Raw genomic sequence first — 19,893 nt, forward strand, 5'->3', positions numbered from 1 at the left:
ATATATATCTGTATATATAATGAATGTGCTTCGATGTATGAACTGTGCTACCCACGGAGACAATGAGAGAGCAGGTGGGAGTAAGTGAGGCTCCAATGAACGCTAAGCAGGTGGTCAGCAGAGCTTCAGGATCCCTGATCACATGACAGTGTTTCCACTCCCCCCCCCCCCTCCGGACACACGGGCTAGCTCGTGGGTACCCCTCAGCAGTATCCGCTGCAGACACACACACCCTCATTCCGTTCCAGGACGGTGCGTGATGTGTTTGGTACCCCATTGCAGAGGCTTGATATTAACCCATGAGGGGTGGAGACACTGCAATAGCGGATCTGAACTGGTTTACTGGTCTCAACAATGACACCGTCTACAAACCTTTCAAGTGCTGCACATTTCTGTTGCAGGTTTATTTGCTTAGCTGCTGAGGAAGATAAATACTGTCAAATACCTGATGGATCTGTTGTGAAATACCTTGATGTTTTTCACTCAGTAAGTTTTCAAGTTAGTTTGAAAGAAACTTCTTCTTTCAAACCTGATTTCCTTCTACAGTACCATTAGTCAAAGTGCCAGTTCCCAGCAGCTCCGATCCCTGGAGTTTCATTGCCGAGCTCAGCCTGTGCACTCACGCTCCTGTGTGGAGCTCAGCTCTTTATAAAAGTGCTTCTGATACTCAGAGGCAAGCCTGGCCTTTAAAACAAACAAATGAAGCAAACACACGGTCAGATCTGTGCAGTCAGATACTGAGAGCCATATTCACAGTATCGCCAGAAAACTCACACGATGAGAGCAAAAAGATATTCAGAAATAAAACATCATGGTAATAATAATAATAATAATAATAATAATCAGTGCTTTCTAATTTACTGTCTAAAACTTTACAAAAATGCAAAATATCTTGTGCTTTTCTTTAAAATCTATACAGTGGAACAAGCTTTTAAAAAATGTCTACTTTTCCCTTTCGTTTTCTCTTCTCTGTTTTTTTGGTTTTTATTTTCTGTGGCAATTGGAATCAGAGTCTGTTTTGTTGAGTCACTCCAGGCATTAGAAATCCATCGAGCATTTGGACAAACTCCATTCAAGACTCGTGTCTGCTCCTGCATCTTAGCTGTTTGGGCAGAAATGACTTTCATGCTTGTTCTTGTGAAATCTGAGATTGTTTTGTGAGAGCAGCATGCAGAGGGGCAGCACCACTGCCCTGTGTTCTGAAGTGATAGCTGCCATTGCGCTTGCTGATACTGTGTGAACAGAGCGAAATGCACATACAGTCAGATACTGCTTATATCAGACAAGCCTTACAGGGATTACAAAGGAATGGATGCGCTTCTGAAAGGATCAGTATAGGAGAAATGGAAATCAGAACGTTTTGAACGAGATGAAACCATTGAGCCTATCAGGGCTGGTCCGGTTTCTAATAAAACAAGGAGGTCATCCATGAGAAGATGGAGACTCTGATACATTTTGAATGGGAACTGGTCAATAGAATGAATTGAGAGTCCAGTTTAGCACTGCAGAGACAGAAACGTGTGTGTGTGTGTGCGTGCGTGTGTTTGTGGGTGTGTGTACGTGTGTGCATGTGCGTGCGTGTGTGCGTGCATGCGTGCGTGGGTGCGTGCGCAGGTGTGTGTGTGTGCATGCGTGCACGGGGGTGTGTGTGTGTGCGTGCGTGCGTGCGGGGGTGTGTGTGTGTGCGTGCGTGCGTGCGGGGGTGTGTGTGTGTGTGCGTGCATGCGTGCGTGCGTGCGCGGGTGTGTGTGTGTGTGTGGTGTGTGTGCGTGCATCCGTGTGCGTGTGCGTGTGTCTCAGTCTGCTGCAATCTTTCTTCACATTCTTCAGGCCATTCACTTCTCGGCCATGCTTTGTCTAATCATGCATGGCTGGGATAGTAATACATGCATGGAGAGTGCGGTTCATTGAGCAAACAGGAGAAGACTCATTTCCACAGCTCTTTAATACCCGCCTCCTCAGGGTCTCAGTGTGGGGTTTGACAGGTATTGTAACTGTAGCCCCAATGGGTTTCTGCTGCCCTCTTCATAGTGCTGGCGGGGGTGTGGGGATGGGGCGCCCTGCTGGTAATGTGCAGCGTGGTTTGAACTCACAGCACTGATTCACTCTGAACAGAGCTGGAATTACTGTCCTGTTGCATTCTGCCCAGCCAGCTGTCAAGGGTAATATATACAGTATATTATATACTTACACTTGATTACATTCCTCATGTACTTTCTAGTTCAGCGGCTCAGCTATACTGACTGTGACTAATGAAACTTTAAACATGCCTTTGTTACGCTTTCTAGCTGAGCCCTTCAGCAATGTCAGATCTCTTGACAATGTCATACTTACAAGAGAACCAAGTGTAAGTGTGGAATATACTCGCAGGCAGACCTCCCCAACGCTAGGGGGCGCTGAGGAGCAGTTGCTTGTTATGCTAGCCCAGCTCGTTCAGACATGCCTGTGGAGTGAGTTTGCTCATTTAACCCAAGCAGAAAGATCATGTCAGGGATTGCTTTTTAAAGGCATATCTAGTCATTCTTAATGCAGCTCTGTTTCTGTGGCATTATTTCATTTTCTTTGCTGCTACTTTTAATTCCCCCCCCCCTCACCCTCACCCTCACCCACCCCCCCTCACCATCACCCTCACCCTCACCCACCCCCCCTCACCCTCACCCTCACCCCCACCCCCACCCCCACCCCCTCACCATCACCCTCACCCTCACCCTCACCCCCACCCCCTCACCCACCCCCCCTCACCCCCCCCTTCACCCTCACCCTCACCCTCACCCACCCCCCCTCACCCTCACCCTCACCCTCACCCCCACCCCCACCCCCTCACCCTCACCCTCACCCTCACCCCCTCACCCACCCCCCCTCACCCTCACCCTCACCCTCACCCCCTCACCCTCACCCTCACCCTCACCCTCACCCCCTCACCCACCCCCCCTCACCCTCACCCCCTCACCCTCACCCTCACCCCCACCCCCCTCACCCTCACCCTCACCCTCACCCTCACCCTCTACACTGGATTCTTCTGACTTTCATAGAATGTGGGAAAAAAAATCAGCTGTGTGCTTCATTATCACTGAGAAATAAAACAGAGTCGTGTCACTTTAATTCAATTTAAAGACAGAAAAGCAATAACCCGAATTGAGGGTGTGAAAAATGAAATGAAACTAAAGAAAGCAGCAATTCATGCAGGTGTGAATAATACTGATGCACCTGTACCTGGTGGAGCACGGCGCTCGGACTGTGCCGCTGGGACCCAGCCTTGCACAGCCTCACACTGACGGACGCTTCGAAACCCTGAGCTAGCTAGTTTATCTTTCACAACCCCACAGCTGAAAAAACTCTAGCAGCGCCCCCAACTGTAAGAGACTGAGTATCACAGCGGAACTCATTTAAACTTCATACATTGTGCTACAGATTCAACACAGGCAGCAAAGAGCCCGCGGTGAATGAACGTTGCTTTCTAGAAATGTCTTTGAGTGCGATGTGGGGGATATCCGTGGGGGGAGAGGGTCTGAACCCAGTCCTGTTCTGTCCCCCTCTCCCTGACTTCCATTGCGTTCTGACTTCATCTGTCCCCATGTTGTGTGTAGCCCCCCCCCCCCAGGCTTGTATTTTTACTGAATAATCCTGTGTGCTGCTGTCCAGACACTGCTCCCGGGCTGCTCCGTGTTCCTGCCCCTCCTGTGTGCTGCTGTCCAGACACTCTGCTCCCGGGCTGCTCCGTGTTCCTGCCCCTCCTGTGTGCTGCTGTCCAGACACTCTGCTCCCGGGCTGCTCCGTGTTCCTGCCCCTCCTGTGTGCTGCTGTCCAGACACTCTGCTCCCGGGCTGCTCCGTGTTCCTGCCCCTCCTGTGTGCTGCTGTCCAGACACTCTGCTCCCGGGCTGCTCCGTGTTCCTGCCCCTCCTGTGTGCTGCTGTCCAGACACTCTGCTCCCGGGCTGCTCCGTGTTCCTGCCCCTCCTGTGTGCTGCTGTCCAGACACTCTGCTCCCGGGCTGCTCCGTGTTCCTGCCCCTCCTGTGTGCTGCTGTCCAGACACTCTGCTCCCGGGCTGCTCCGTGTTCCTGCCCCTCCTGTGTGCTGCTGTCCAGACACTCTGCTCCCGGGCTGCTCCGTGTTCCTGCCCCTCCTGTGTGCTGCTGTCCAGACACTCTGCTCCCGGGCTGCTCCGTGTTCCTGCCCCTCCTGTGTGCTGCTGTCCAGACACTCTGCTCCCGGGCTGCTCCGTGTTCCTGCCCCTCCTGTGTGCTGCTGTCCAGGGGCAGCTCTCAGACTGACTCTGGATCAATCGGAAGTGTTCTGGGACTGGAGTGTACCATTGTGTGTGTGGGGGAAGGGGGGGGGGGGTGTTCAGGGTGTCCCTCCAGTTCAGGTTAAACTCTCGGGTGCTCTGAATGAAGTTTCTCCCTCTTTATTTAGATAGGGTGAAAATACTTTGTTTCCAATGAAGATTTTCACTTTTATTTCCAAAAGCATTATATTGCTGTTTCCATTTAGCAAAATGGAGGCTTAAACTGTGGTCAGATCCAGCCTCCCTGTGCGATGTGCTGCCTCCACCAGCTCAGGAATGAGATTATCTGGGTCTGTGTTGCCTGAGCACTAAGGTAATGGAAACAAACCCACACTGCGCAGAACAGGGACCAGTCAGGCACAATAATTGAGTGGCTTTGGGAGGGAGGGGTGAGTGTTTTCAGGAGGCTCCTTGCTAAACCCCTGGACTGGACTGGACTGGACCGGACTGGATAATCTCTTATAATCTCATGTGAATATCTCTTCCTAACCAGTAAGTGGCCCACATGCTTGTCTCTAAACAGCAGCTGCCTGCCCTCTTGAACGTGTACATGCAGCTGGTTTGGCTGTTTGATTTTCTCTGGCAGTGGAGACGAGGGTTTGAGTTTTCTGCAGCGCTGGCAGAGCTGCTGTGAACGGAAGTGCTTCATAACATTCATATCAATGGTTTCACAGCAAAGGTTTTGCACAGTCTTTCTTACACTCACATTCCCTTTGTAAATCACTAAGTGGAGACGCTGCTCTGACAGTGAAAGAGAGGGAGGGGAGAGAGAGAGAAGAGAGGGAGAGGGAGAGAGGGAGGGAGGGAGAGAGAGGAGAGAGGGAGGAGAGAGAGGGAGAGAGAGGAGAGAGGGAGAGGGAGAGAGGGAGGGAGAGAGGAGAGAGGGAGGAGAGGGAGGGTGAGAGAGGAGAGAGAGAGAGGAGAGAGAGAAGAGAGGAGAGAGGCTGAGCACTGGTTGTTTGTAACTGGGCAATGCTTGTCATTTTTCAAGGTGTATTATTTATTTTTTTGACTGGTTTCTCATTGGCCAGATGGAGTCCGCCTGTTCGCTCCCTTGCACAGCAGCTGGCTGAAGTCTGATAGGCCGTTCAGGGCGGGTGGGTGTGGCTGGTGCGATGACCTCAGCAGGCCGTGGAAGGCGTGGCCGCCGCTGTGGGGGTGCTGGGGGGGCGGGGGCTTGCTGGAATGACGGCTGCTCTGGGAAGACGACCCGTTGTTGCTGTTGAAGTTGAGGCTCTCTGGATTCCAGCGCAGGTGCTCTCCGAAATCCAGCTGGGTGTTGGGGGCCGAGACCACCCTCCTCCTGTCTGGGCTGTCCTGCGGGGTGACGGGGTAGGGGTACTCCCCGGAGGAGTTCCTGAGAGCCGGGCTGTGCCTGTCGGAGCGCTCCCTCACTGCCAGGGAGAGGTAGTGCTGGGGCTCTCTCTGCTCCCCCTGCGCACAGTGCCTGCTCTCCCTGGGCAGGTGCTTGGAGCTCAGGTAGATGACGGAGGAGGAGGAGGAGGAGGAGGAGGGGCCGGGGCCAGTGTTCAGGTAGTTGTGACTCTGCTCCCAGCTGGGGTCCCCTCCGCTCAGCCGGAGACCCGGGGGGCAGCGTTTCTGCTGCAGAGGGGTCTGCTCCGGAGTGGGCAGGAGACCCCCCGAATCGAGGTCAGGCACGCCCCCCACCGCCACCCCCATGCCCTTGGGCCAGCCGTTCGGCATCATCAGGGGGGCCAGCAGGGTCTCGGACTGGCCCCTGGGCAGGGCCCGATCACTGCCCCCGCTGGGCCGGGTCACGCTCACCACTGAGCCCCCCATGCTCTGCTCCTTGTCCCCTTTGCGCCGGACGGCCCCCGAGCTGCCCGCCCCGCTGCGGCCGCAGTGCCGGTGCTGGTGACCCATGAACCAGCAGACCGCCAGGCCCGACAGCACCGCCCCCATCGCGAAGGCAGAGACCGCGGAGACCACGAGCAGGTTCACAGAGACCAGGCCGTCCCGCTGCTCCACGAAGCTCTCCTGCAGGAGGCCTGGAAGAGACGGGGAAGGGGAGAGAGGGGAGGGAGGGTCAGGCAAGGGCTATCCGTTTCTGTAGTTTTTTTATTCAGGTTCTACGACAACAAAAAAACAAATATAGCATTCAGAGCTCAGAGTGATATGTCTCAACCTGGTCTTCCTTTAGCAGTCTCTTCAATGGCACAGCGTCTGGAGGTCTGCACTTACTCAATATTGCATTGGCTTACATTGTTACAAAACAGTAATGGTACTTATAAAGTCTAAATAAACCAAGGATTGTGATCCTGCAATACAATGAGATTAAACACCTACATAGTGTAGTGAATGAGACTACTGTTATCCATCAATATTAAGGGAAATGAGATTCAGAGTGAGAGAGAGAGAGAGTGAGAAGAGAGAGAGAGAGAGAGTGAGAGAGCGGAGAGAGAGGAGAGAGAGAGAGGAGAGAAAGAGAGAGAGAGAGAGACTTTGGCCAGTAATGTAGTTGTGTGGAAAATGATGACACCACAGATACTGTATCTCTGCTCCAGATGCAGTTTTTGCTGACAATGACACGGTATCTCTTTTAAACACAGATCTCATGGACCGTGGCAAGCTTGGTATTTCTGTTCAGGGCAGCCCAATGTTTTTGTGAGATATCATTTCCAGCTTCAGTTTCACAGATCCTGTTTAGCTCTGTTCTTGAGACCCACTCTTCTGTAAGGTGGTCTAATCGGGGTCTGTGGAACCTGCTGTTAGAAATCTTATTTTACATTGACTCTCTCCCCCTCCCTCTCCTTCTCTCTCTATCCCTCTCTCCCTCCCTTCCTCCCTCTCCTCTATCACTCTCTCTCTCCCTCCCTCTCTCCCTCTATCCCTCCCTCCCTCCCTCTCCTTCTCTCTCTCTATCCCTCTCTCCCTCCCTCCCTCCCTCACCCTCTATCCCTCCCTCCCTCCCTCTCCTTCTCCTTCTCCCCCTCCCTCTCTCCCCCCTCTCTCTGCCTCTCTAATTGTCTGGAAAGTGCTCCCTGCAGTAGACAGGGGTCGTGCTGTATTTACATGATGCATTGTGTGTGAAGCAGCGCGCTGCTGTTGAGAAACCGTTTAACAGAAAGCAGCTCTCTCTCGAAGCGCTTCACAGATAACCGCAGCAATAACTTTACAAAAGATGCAATTTAGGGACAGTCTGTCCCCCCAGTCTCTCTCGGGTATTGATCGGACTGCTGTTGCACTAGTATGAAAATCAGTTTGCTCCACTCCGCTCTGCCTGGCTCTGCCAGAGAGGGAGGCGCAGTTACTTTTACTGTCGATCCATTTCTCTCTCTTCTCAGTCAATAACAGCTGAACACTCACAAAACTAAAAGTGCAACTTTAGCTTCAGACCCCCCCCCCCCCGCCCCCCCATTAGAGCGCGGGGAGCCCCTCTCAGGTCAGGCACTGAGTGAGTTTGGATAATTGAGTCCGCTGTGAAGGCAGTGCAATACAGTGAATGGGATCAGCGCTCACCGTCACAGTCCCCGAGGTAGGAGGTGTTTCCATGATCAACGTCCTGCTCGAACGGGAGCCTGCAATCGACACAATGACATTGGAACTGCAATTTAACAACATGACAGCAGAACACAGCATTCATATTAGCATCACTGCACTGGAACCTTGGGCTTGTCATTGTTTCATTGCATGATGAATTGAATCCTCTGATTGCAGGAGCAGAGCGGGGGGGGGGGGGGGGTTCAGAGGAGCTGGATATTTTGTGAGAAATGTAGAATTTAGGAAATGCCTTTGTGAAGCCTTTGCTATTACTCGTATGTTTTAGCGATGACTCACAGCATATACATGGCATTGATCACTCTGTACCTGAGGGGGCAGTGCAGTGAATCACAGGAGTGAAGTGGCCAGAGCGAATGGGCATCAGTGAAAGAAAGAGAAATCTGAGCAAAGAAACAGAAACTTCACTGATTTTATGCCCTCGGCAACGGAGAGGAGTAGCAGTAGAAAGCACTTTCAGAGCAGTTTGTTTGGAGGATCAATACTGTGCCAGTCCGCCCATACACAGGACCTGAACCCACTCCCCTGTGTGTCTCATGAGCTTGTGGGCATTTCTGTGCACTGCGTTTGAAAGGCTGTGAGATCCTCCACTCCACTATCACAGCCTTTCCCTTTTCAGCAGGGCTCCCTGGTGCAGCTGCAGCAGGGTGCTTGAAGGCTGAATGCCTGCAGTGAAGTCCTCACCTGGTCCCAGGTTCAAGGAAGGAGCAGGTGCTGCCCTTGGTCCAGCCGCAGTACGGGTCCTGAGTGGAGATGCAGTTTCTAAAAACAAGAAAACAAGCAAATACAGAAACAACAAGAAGTCAAGGTTAGAGACACATTAATAATGCAGATCCCACTCACAGCAGCACCGTGAACCATTGCAAATATACATCCGCTTCAAAACAAAGGGTTACCCTCACTGAACTGTAGTGAAGGACTACAACACTAGATAAAGGGGCATTCACAACAGAAATGTGAGGGTCTGGAACCAACTCCCCAGTAATGTTGTTGAAGCCGACACCCTGGGATCCTTCAAGAAGCTGCTTGATGAGATTCTGGGATCAATCAGCTACTAACAACCAAACGAGCAAGATGGGCTGAATGGGGCCTCCTCTCGTCTGTACACTTTCTTATGTTCTTCTTATGTTCTTATAACATCGCCCTCATCGTGTGTGTGTGTGTGTGCGTGTGCGTGTGTGTGTGCGTGTGTGTGTGTGTGCGAGTATGTGCGTGTGTGTGTGCGTGTGGGTGTGTGTGCGTGTGAGTGTGTGTGTGTGTGTCAGTGTGTGTGTGTCAGTGTGTGTGTGCGTATGAGTGTGTGTGTGTGTGTCAGTGTGTGTGTGTGTGTCAGTGTGAGTGTGTGTGTGTGCGTGTGTGTGTGAGTGTGTGTGTGAGTGTGTGTGTGCGTGTGAGTGTGTGTGTGAGTGTGTGTGTGCGTGTGAGTGTGTGTGTGCGTGTGAGTGTGTGTGTGCGTGTGTGTGCGTGTGAGTGTGTGTGTGCGTGTGAGTGTGTGTGTGAGTGTGTGTGTGCGTGTGAGTGTGTGTGTGCATGTGAGTGTGTGTGCGTTTGGGTGTGGGTGTGTGTGTAGGCAGTGTGTGGGTGTGGGTGTGTGTGTGGGCAGTGTGCGGGTGTGGGTGTGGGTGTGGGCAGTGTGTGGGTGTGTGTGTAGGCAGTGTGTGGGTGTGGGTGTGGGTGTGGGTGTGGGCAGTGTGTGGGTGTGGGTGTGGGTGTGGACAGTGTGTGGGTGTGTGTGTGGGCAGTGTGTGGGTGTGGGTGTGGGTGTGGGCAGTGTGTGGGTGTGGGTGTGGGCAGTGTGTGGGTGTGGGCAGTGTGTGGGTGTGGGTGTGGGTGTGGGCAGTGTGTGGGTGTGGGTGTGGGTGTGCACACACTGTATAAACTCACTTCATGCACAGGGAGTGCTGCTGGCAGCGAGCGAGGGGGACCCGGACCACACAGGAGGGGAAGGCCAGCAGGAGAGAGCGGCTGGGCCTGTCAAGAGACATGGCTAACATGCTCCTGGACTCGGGGCCATCTCCACCGCACCTGGGAAACAGAGAGACACAGAGAGACACAGAGAGACACAGAGAGACACGGAGAGGCACAGAGAGACACAGAGAGGCACAGAGAGGCACAGAGGCACGGAGAGGCACGGAGAGACACGGAGAGGCACGGAGAGGCACGGAGAGGCACAGAGAGACACAGAGAGACACAGAGAGGCACAGAGAGACACAGAGAGGCACAGAGAGGCACAGAGAGACACAGAGAGGCACAGAGAGACACAGAGAGGCACAGAGAGGCACAGAGAGACACAGAGAGGCACAGAAATTTACCTTCAGAGTGGTTTCTTTACTTGATTTGTAACATTAATGTTTTGTTTAGTTTTGTAAATTACAGTTTGGCGTAAAGCCCTTGATAAATCTTGCATCATATGTATACTGTAGAGGTGCCAATGATAGAGGAATTCAGGTTAACTAACAGCAGGTTGTAAAGAAGGCTCTTGATTCTGCACAGACAATAGGATTGCAGATCAGGGCTGGTTAGAGATGACTGGACTCTTACTTGTCAGGGTTGTATCCTTCAAACTCCTCCAGGAAGAGGCTGCTGTTGCCAGGGTTGCTTTCACTTTTGGGTTTGATGAGGAATTTGAGGACGCTCCCCGAGTCTGAGCCCAGGAAGAGGACCGTGTGGTTCCTGTAGGGGCCGGCCTCTGTGTCCGCCACAATCTTGCTGAGGTGGTACCTGAAACACCAGAGGCACCCGTCTTACAAACAGCCGTCCACAGATACAGGGTGACAGCTCTGAGTGCAGGCAGGGCTGGGATCACAGATACAGGGTGACAGCTCTGAGTGCAGGCAGGGCTGGGATCACAGATACAGGGTGACAGCTCTGAGTGCAGGCAGGGTGGGATCACAGATACAGGGTGACAGCTCTGAGTGCAGGCAGGGCTGGATCACAGATACAGGGTGACAGCTCTGAGTGCAGGCAGGGCTGGGATCACAGATACAGGGTGACAGCTCTGAGTGCAGGCAGGGCTGGGATCACAGATACAGGGTGACAGCTCTGAGTGCAGGCAGGGCTGGGATCACAGATACAGGGTGACAGCTCTGAGTGCAGGCAGGGCTGGGATCACAGATACAGGGTGACAGCTCTGAGTGCAGGCAGGGTGGGATCACAGATACAGGGTGACAGCTCTGAGTGCAGGCAGGGCTGGATCACAGATACAGGGTGACAGCTCTGAGTGCAGGCAGGGCTGGGATCACAGATACAGGGTGACAGCTCTGAGTGCAGGCAGGGCTGGGATCACAGATACAGGGTGACAGCTCTGAGTGCAGGCAGGGCTGGGATCACAGATACAGGGTGACAGCTCTGAGTGCAGGCAGGGCTGGGATCACAGATACAGGGTGACAGCTCTGAGTGCAGGCAGGGTGGGATCACAGATACAGGGTGACAGCTCTGAGTGCAGGCAGGGCTGGATCACAGATATAGGGTGACAGCTCTGAGTGCAGGCAGGGCTGGGATCACAGATACAGGGTGACATCTCTGAGTGCAGGCAGGGCTGGGATCACAGATACAGGGTGACAGCTCTGAGTGCAGGCAGGGCTGGGATCACAGATACAGGGTGACAGCTCTGAGTGCAGGCAGGGCTGGGATCACAGATACAGGGTGACAGCTCTGAGTGCAGGCAGGGCTGGGATCACAGATACAGGGTGACATCTCTGAGTGCAGGCAGGGCTGGGATCACAGATACAGGGTGACAGCTCTGAGTGCAGGCAGGGCTGGGATCACAGATACAGGGTGACAGCTCTGAGTGCAGGCAGGGCTGGGATCACAGATACAGGGTGACAGCTCTGAGTGCAGGCAGGGGTGGGATCACAGATCCAGGGTGACAGCTCTGAGTGCAGGCAGGGTGGGATCACAGATACAGGGTGACAGCTCTGAGTGCAGGCAGGGTGTGGGGAGGGATTACCTGACCATGGTCCTGATGATCCAGGGCTGGGGCCCCAGCGAGGGGACGGCCTCGTCCATCAGGGGGTGCGTCTTCATGAAGGTCAGCATCTCGTCAGGGAAGCTGCTGGAGGAGTTGAACCTGGATCCTGGAAGAGCACAGCCTCCAGGTCTGGGAAGAGAGAGGACCCATCAGGGGGAGCTTGCACCAGGGACAGGGTTGGCTGCACGTATTCGTAGTTAATGCTGTGGTTCTGTGGTGCTGGTTACCTGGGTCTGGGCACAGCCTCGTCCGGCACCGGGGTCCAGATGGACTCGGGAGATTTCTGCTCCTTGAAGCGCCCCTGGAACACCCGGTCCAGCTGCTCCATATCGAAGGCACACACGGCAGAGCCGGGGATACTGGGCAGCACAAACAACAAACAGGGCTGATTCCACAGCAAGTGCAATACAGCCTTTCAGACTGCAGGCAACAGAAAAAATAACAATACATGCAAATAAAAGGTCTTCTTTTCCAGCCAGTTGAGATTCACGTGTGTAAATTGCAGCTGGGGCTCTGTGTTCTTGGGTATCTGCTCCCTGGTGTGTGTGTGCAAGGTGTTCATTTGAGTGCTCCTGCACAGCTGCTGCAAGCTGCTCTTAACTCGGGTTATAAAGCACATTTTATACCAGGTCAAAAAAGAGGAGACTCAAAAAGCTTTTTTTCTGCAAAGCTGATTAAAATCATCGTCCCCAGAACCTTAATTAGAATCACATCTTAAATGTGGGCGAGTCAAACCGCTCATTATCTCCAATTTGTTTGAATGCACATCTGCGTTTGCTGAATGAAGGCGAAGAGCTTCACGGCACGCTCTGTGTATTAGCGGGATCCAGCCAGCAGGTGGCCCAACACATGCACTTTGCTGGGATGGCTTTGAGACTCAATCTAAGCCTCAGGCAGACACACCTCTGTGTTTGTGTATGTACTGCAAAAACAGACACAGACTACGACTTAATTGGAAATGATTCATGAAGCTGAAAAACAGCAGCTTGAATTGCATCTCTGGCTACAGGCTGGGTTCTGTTTGCTGTTTCATTTATTTATCAATCTCAAGTTTTTCTATGCAGTGCATTTTTTTTCTCCACTGTAGAGCACTTTGTGATGCTTTGTGCATGAATTGCCTTGTGTGAATGACAGGAGTGGATGTGTTTCGCTGGGCTGCAGGAGGCTGATCTCTTGTGTGAATGACAGGAGTGGATGCGTTTCGCTGGGCTGCAGGAGGCTGATCTCTTGTGTGAATGACAGGAGTGGATGCGTTTCGCTGGGCTGCAGGAGGCTGATCTCTTGCGTGAATGACAGGAGTGGATGCGTTTCGCTGGGCTGCAGGAGGCTGATCTCTTGTGTGAATGACAGGAGTGGATGCGTTTCGCTGGGCTGCAGGAGGCTGATCTCTTGTGTGAGACAGGAGTGGATGCGTTTCGCTGGGCTGCAGGAGGCTGATCTCTTGTGTGAATGACAGGAGTGGATGCGTTTCGCTGGGCTGCAGGAGGCTGATCTCTTGTGTGAATGACAGGAGTGGATGCGTTTCGCTGGGCTGCAGGAGGCTGATCTCTTGTGTGAATGACAGGAGTGAATGTGTTTCGCTGGTCTGCAGGAGGCTGATCTCTTGTGTGAATGACAGGAGTGAATGTGTTTCGCTGGTCTGCAGGAGGCTGATCTCTTGTGTGAATGACAGGAGTGAATGTGTTTCGCTGGTCTGCAGGAGGCTGATCTCTTGTGTGAATGACAGGAGTGAATGTGTTTCGCTGGTCTGCAGGAGGCTGATCTCTTGTGTGAATGACAGGAGTGAATGTGTTTCGCTGGGCTGCAGGAGGCTGATCTCTTGTGTGAATGACAGGAGTGAATGTGTTTCGCTGGGCTGCAGGAGGCTGATCTCTTGTGTGAATGACAGGAGTGGATGCGTTTCGCTGGGCTGCAGGAGGCTGATCTCTTGTGTGAATGACAGGAGTGGATGTGTTTCGCTGGGCTGCAGGAGGCTGATCTCACAGCAGTGATGCCCGCGGCTCCTGTGTGGAAGCAGCTGTTCAGAGTGAAGCTGAATGTGGCATTGTCTTGAGATCACTGACATGTGCTTCTGTTCATCGGGACCAGTCCCTAGGGGGTGGGTGTGTGGGTGTGTGTTGACAGGGAATCTATGATACAAATTGTAATGGGATAATCCTTAGATTTTAGGACATCCTCTGCTCCCAGATCCCCACACTGAAGATTGGTTATAAAGAGAGATACGCTGTAGATATGCCAGTCAGCTCTTGCAGCTGCTTCAGCCTCCTGTTATAGATTGTTATAGATCACTGCTCTCTGTCTCTTCCTCCAAATTAATCTTCTTTCCACTTTCTCACCACAACAGCAAACGCCCATTTATAATCGCAGCTGATGTTATTAAAGTTGGCATTTACAGCGACCTGCCCGCTCCTGCCATGAATACCAACGACTTCATCTGCATGAAAGCCACGCTGGCGTTGCAGCGTTTAATCAGCTGCTCTCCCTGACCCCCACCCTCCGCTCGCTGCGTGCCGGGGAGCTAGCAGTGGGGCCGTGCCTGACGTTCCCTTTAAGACAAAAGCTTCATCATGCAATGAGCTGCAAGTCCAGTGTTTTGCCACCAGTGGGCACCAAATGCTAGGTAAAAAATCCCAGTACCAGTACAGCTTGAAGCTGTCGCCCCCTAACAAGACAGCTGTGTCAGCTTTTATATACCTCTCCCCCTCCTCCTCCTCCCCCTGTACCTGTTGGACGGTGTTGAGAAGACCCCCAGCACCACGTCTCTCCCGTCCAGCTGCAGGACCCCAGTGGTGGAGTGCAGCACGTTGAAGTAGAAGTGAGAGTCTCCCGGGACCGAGCAGTTGAGCCGAGCCTTGAGGAAGGAGGTCCACTGCTTCTCCAGCACTCTCTGAGAGCCCCCCAGATCACTCTTACACACACGGGCCACGCGAGACACCAGGACCTGTCATGAGAGAGAGAGAGAGAGAGAGAGAGAGAGAGAGAGAGAGAGAGAGCGAGAGAGAGAGAGAGAGAGCATGAGAGAGAGAGAGAGAGCATGAGAGAGAGAGAGAGAGAGAGAGAAGAGAGAGAGAGAGAGAGCGAGAGAGAGAGAGAGAGAGAGAGAGAGAGAGCATGAGAGAGAGAGAGAGAGAGAGAGAGAGAGCATGAGAGAGAGAGAGAGAGAGAGAGATTGACAGAGTAAACCTTCCCTTACACACATGAGAGAGAACATTGAAAAATACATTTTATAATTTTTTTTTTTCAAATGTAAAAGTCCTCTTTACCTTTTCCAGGTAGTTGAACTCCATTGCCATCTCCCTGAAGAAGAAGTAAACGTGGTCCCTCCATTCCACAGCGCTGACAAAATAGGGCTCTGAAACACAGAGGGAAGCCTGCTAATACACCCACTTCATACAAACAAGAACAGGGCTGATGTGAATCACACCGTGCAGCAGGGCTGCTGTGAGTTTCAAGGGGTTGATGTGAATCACACTGTGCAGCAGGGCTGCTGTGAGTTTCAAGGGGTTGATGTGAATCACGCTGTGCAGCAGGGCTGCTGTGAGTTTCAAGGGGTTGATGTGAATCACACCGTGCAGCAGGGCTGCTGTGAGTTTCAAGGGGTTGATGTGAATCACACCGTGCAGCAGGGCTGCTGTGAGTTTCAAGGGGTTGATGTGAATCACACCGTGCAGCAGAGCTGCTGTGAGTTTCAAGGGGTTGATGTGAATCACACCGTGCAGCAGGGCTGCTGTGAGTTTCAAGGGGTTGATGTGAATCACACCGTGCAGCAGAGCTGCTGTGAGTTTCAAGCTCTGGTTGGATGCTTGTCAAGGAGGAGGACAGGCTCTACCTCTGAACCACTTGGAGTCGTGCTTGACGGTGCGCAGAGCTGGACTGTCCCCCAGGCTCCGGTAAATAACAGCGTCAATCGCCAGGAAGTCCGTCACTGTCGCCGTGAACAGGTTCCCACCTGAAACAAAGGACACACTGAGATCAGTTCCAGGGAGCAAAGCGAACAGCAAAAGGGAACAGATATCACTGGAGCAAAATACAACTTGGAACAAACCAGACAACACAGGAGATGCAGACAGTGCTAAGAGGCATCAGATCCTATTCCCAAAGCTTTGTGAGTAATGCATGGATTTAAAGACTCTTGTTTGGTTTTGACATCAGAAAGGTGGCAGAGGATCTGGTGGGTCTGACCTGCGAAGAGGGCCACGTTGGCATGTTTCGGGTCGTAGGGGCAGCGCGCCATCCCGCTGATCGTGTCCCCAAGAAGCTCCAGAGAGTCCGTCTGAAACAGGCAGAACCGCACCGGTTACCTACAGAACACCGTCAGGGAGTGGCTCCATACAAGCCACAATCCGCTCCCCGGAGAGGGCAAATCTTTGAACACCCTGCACTATACTTTACACAGCACCTGCACTATACACAGCACCTGCACTATACTTTACACAGCACCTGCACTATACTTTACACAGCACCTGCACTATACACAGCACCTGCACTATACTTTACACAGCACCTGCACTATACACAGCACCTGCACTATACTTTACACAGCACCTGCACTATACTTTACACAGCACCTGCACTATACACAGCACCTGCACTATACACAGCACCTGCACTATACTTTACACAGCACCTGCACTATACACAGCACCTGCACTATACTTTACACAGCACCTGCACTATACTTTACACAGCACCTGCACTATATTTGGGTCTATAGATTATAGAAATATATAGTAATATCACAATATATTTTTGAGATCCTTGAATATAAAATATTTATAAACTGCCATCCTGACTGATTAAATCAATGCCCTCCCCCTCCCCTCAGAGCCCCCCTCCCCTCAGAGCTTCACCCTCCCCTCACAGCCCCCCTCCCTTCAGAGTTTCACCTTCCCCTCAGAGCCCCTCCCCTCAGAGCTTCACCCTTCCCTCAGAGCCCCTCCCCTCAGAGCCCCTCCCCTCAGAGCTTCACCCTCCCCTCAGAGCCCCTCCCCTCAGAGCTTCACCCTCCCCTCAGAGCCCCTCCCCTCAGAGCTTCACCCTTCCCTCAGAGCCCCTCCCCTCAGAGCCCCTCCCCTCAGAGCTTCACCCTCCCCTCAGAGCCCCTCCCCTCAGAGCTTCACCCTCCCCTCAGAGCCCCTCCCCTCAGAGCTTCACCCTCCCCTCAGAGCCCCTCCCCTCAGAGCTTCACCCTCCCCTCAGAGCCCCTCCCCTCAGAGCTTCACCCTCCCCTCAGAGCCCCTCCCCTCAGAGTTTCACCCTCCCCTCAGAGCCCCTCCCCTCAGAGCTTCACCCTCCCCTCAGAGCCCCTCCCCTCAGAGTTTCACCCTCCCCTCAGAGCCCCTCCCCTCAGAGCTTCACCCTCCCCTCAGAGCCCCTCCCCTCAGAGCTTCACCCTTCCCTCAGAGCCCCTCCCCTCAGAGCCCCTCCCCTCAGAGCTTCACCCTCCCCTCAGAGCCCCTCCCCTCAGAGTTTCACCCTCCCCTCAGAGCCCCTCCCCTCAGAGCTTCACCCTCCCCTCAGAGCCCCTCCCCTCAGAGTTTCACCCTCCCCTCAGAGCCCCTCCCCTCAGAGCTTCACCCTTCCCTCAGAGCCCCTCCCCTCAGAGCCCCTCCCCTCAGAGCTTCACCCTCCCCTCAGAGCCCCTCCCCTCAGAGTTTCACCCTCCCCTCAGAGCCCCTCCCCTCAGAGCTTCACCCTCCCCTCAGAGCCCCTCCCCTCAGAGTTTCACCCTCCCCTCAGAGCCCCTCCCCTCAGAGTTTCACCCTCCCCTCAGAGCCCCTCCCCTCAGAGCTTCACCCCCTTCCCTCAGAGTTTCACCCTCCCCTCAGAGCCCCTCCCCTCAGAGCTTCACCCTCCCCTCAGAGCCCCTCCCCTCAGAGTTTCACCCTCCCCTCAGAGCCCCTCCCCTCAGAGCTTCACCCTCCCCTCAGAGCCCCCCCCCCCTTCCCTCAGCACATCCCTGGCTGAGTCAGACCTTAATTAAAGAAGCAGCCGTCTTGCTTTATTAATCTGCAGCTTAACTGGTACAAACTGGTCATTTAATACAGTGGCCTTAAAGCCGTGTCGATGGAACAAGACTGAGGGCTGCACCCTGGTGTGATAGACTCTGTAAATTAGGAGCGTGTTCATTGCCCATCGAAGTGCTGCTTTTATTGGGCTCCATCAATTCTCACTGTACAGAGAGGCAGCTCCGCTCCCTCGGGGAGATGAACGGCTCGCGCTGGAAGGGAGCGGACAGGCTGCAGACTGATTATACCTTTCTATTGATTTATTTAGGAGGGGAGTTCAAAATGTGTGAAACCAAACAGAGCAGAGGGAACCAAATTGGTTCAATTCCCATTAAACAGAACCACCCTTTCATTTCATGCACTTGTTCCACAAACTGATTTGATTGTGCCTCGGGGGAAAAATTATTTTCCTTGGACCCTAAACCGATTCTCTTGAGGACTGGGATGGAGGTAGTGTAGCCTTGCAGTGAGAGCTGAGGGACTGGGAGGCAGTGTGGACTAGTGGTTAGAGCTGAGGGACTGGGAGGCAGTGTGGGCTAGTGGTTAGAGCTGAGGGACTGGGAGGCAGTGTGGGCTAGTGGTTAGAGCTGAGGGACTGGGAGGCAGTGTGGGCTAGTGGTTAGAGCTGAGGGACTGGGAGGCAGTGTGGGCTAGTGGTTAGAGTTGAGGGACTGGGAGGCAGTGTGGGCTAGTGGTTAGAGCTGAGGGACTGGGAGGCAGTGTGGGGTAGATGGAAATCAGGCACCTGCTGCAGAGCAGTTGAGCCCTTCCTGGTTTTACTGAGCTGAGTCACACCCGAGATTGAATTGACATGCTGTCGACTGGAGCACAGTACAGCCCTGATTTTAAGAGAATCAGTGCACAGAGACCCTGCAGTTCATCTAAGAATTACAGACACCAGGTGTTATAGTGCAGAGGTCAAACTGAAACCTAACTACACCGAGCGACTCCCAGGCACTGCAGCCGTGCAAACTGGACAGACACGCGGGTCCAGATTTAAATAGTATAAAAGTGGCACAATTCTTTCATCAAGAAATAAAGTTCCCTGACTGAGCAGAGGTTTCATTAATACACGTGGAAGTGCAGCGGGGGCCAGTACTCACGGAGTAGTTGGCACACAGAGGGTTAAAGGCGTTGGTTCCGCACACAAACAGCGTGCCGTCCCTCCGGCTCAGCAGAACCTTCATGAAGTTCCGACACTCGTCCTGTCGAGAGGGGTCAAGAGGTCAGATCAGAGGTCAACCACAGAAACACCTTCCTCCCCGTGCAGCACAGCTGACAATGCAGCATGTGAATATGGCTGACTGAGTCGTGAATGGGTCACAGTATAATGGGTTTATAGCAATGCATGTCAGTGTTGTGATATAAATGAGCGTCTTCCCTAGCAGAACTCAGCTCACTAGCAGAGTAATACAGTGATCATGATTTGGAGAAGAAACAGACTCTGTGTGATTGGTGAGGACTTGTCTATGTATATACTATAGTGTAGTTTTCAGTACGACTCCACCCACTCCCTCTGTGCTGTCCAGCAGGAGTCAGGTTTCAATCACACTCTCACTCTCCTCCCCGTGCTGCTCTCTGCCAGCCCCGTGTCAGCTGCTCTGGAAAGGGGCTCAGAAAGGGGCTCTGGCTCCGACAGCTCAAACCACAGAGTCAGTGCTGGGGCTGATGTAATGGGGGTGGGGGGGAGGTGTTACTCAAGTGCTTTCGCAGATGTGCTCCCTCGGAAAGTTTCATTTACATAAAATGTGATTTTTAACTTGAAAAGCGTCCCTTGAAATGGGTTGGTTTGGGGGAGCCCCGGGGTGCAGTTCAGGGTTGGTTCGGGGGAGTCCCGGGCTGCAGTTCAGGGTTGGTTTGGGGGAGCCCCGGGGTGCAGTTCAGGGTTGGTTTGGGGGAGCCCCGGGGTGCAGTTCAGAGTTGGTTTGGGGGAGCCCCGGGCTGCAGTTCAGGGTTGGTTTGGGGGAGCCCCAGGGTGCAGTTCAGGGTTGGTTTGGGGGAGCCCCGGGGTGCAGTTCAGGGTTGGTTTGGGGGAGCCCCGGGGTGCAGTTCAGGGTTGGTTTGGGGGAGCCCCGGGGTGCAGTTCAGGGTTGGTTTGGGGGAGCCCC

The 19,893-nt window shown here is 53.3% G+C and overlaps 1 protein-coding gene across 2 annotated transcripts in view; it reads right to left on the reverse strand.

Moving 5' to 3' along the window:
- Nucleotides 1-3,083: 3,083 nt before the first annotated feature.
- The window catches only part of LOC117415167 (semaphorin-6B), a 52,409-nt gene continuing 35,599 nt past the window's right edge, over nucleotides 3,084-19,893 (reverse strand). Inside the window, exons 6-17 of one of the 2 annotated variants that reach the window (XM_059014103.1) lie at nucleotides 18,889-18,990; nucleotides 15,960-16,050; nucleotides 15,607-15,726; nucleotides 15,041-15,129; nucleotides 14,501-14,718; nucleotides 12,005-12,136; nucleotides 11,757-11,906; nucleotides 10,349-10,528; nucleotides 9,692-9,832; nucleotides 8,492-8,569; nucleotides 7,769-7,827; nucleotides 3,084-6,297 (exon numbers count right to left, since the gene is read on the reverse strand). In XM_059014103.1, the coding sequence (XP_058870086.1) occupies nucleotides 5,309-6,297; nucleotides 7,769-7,827; nucleotides 8,492-8,569; nucleotides 9,692-9,832; nucleotides 10,349-10,528; nucleotides 11,757-11,906; nucleotides 12,005-12,136; nucleotides 14,501-14,718; nucleotides 15,041-15,129; nucleotides 15,607-15,726; nucleotides 15,960-16,050; nucleotides 18,889-18,990 (2,349 nt within the window). In that variant the 3' untranslated portion in view covers nucleotides 3,084-5,308. The remainder of the gene's footprint in view (nucleotides 6,298-7,768; nucleotides 7,828-8,491; nucleotides 8,570-9,691; nucleotides 9,833-10,348; nucleotides 10,529-11,756; nucleotides 11,907-12,004; nucleotides 12,137-14,500; nucleotides 14,719-15,040; nucleotides 15,130-15,606; nucleotides 15,727-15,959; nucleotides 16,051-18,888; nucleotides 18,991-19,893) is intronic. The other variant, XM_059014104.1, reaches the window with a different exon arrangement.

Source organism: Acipenser ruthenus, chromosome 47, assembly GCF_902713425.1.
Source record: "Acipenser ruthenus chromosome 47, fAciRut3.2 maternal haplotype, whole genome shotgun sequence".
In the NCBI taxonomy this organism is placed as follows: domain Eukaryota; kingdom Metazoa; phylum Chordata; class Actinopteri; order Acipenseriformes; family Acipenseridae; genus Acipenser; species Acipenser ruthenus.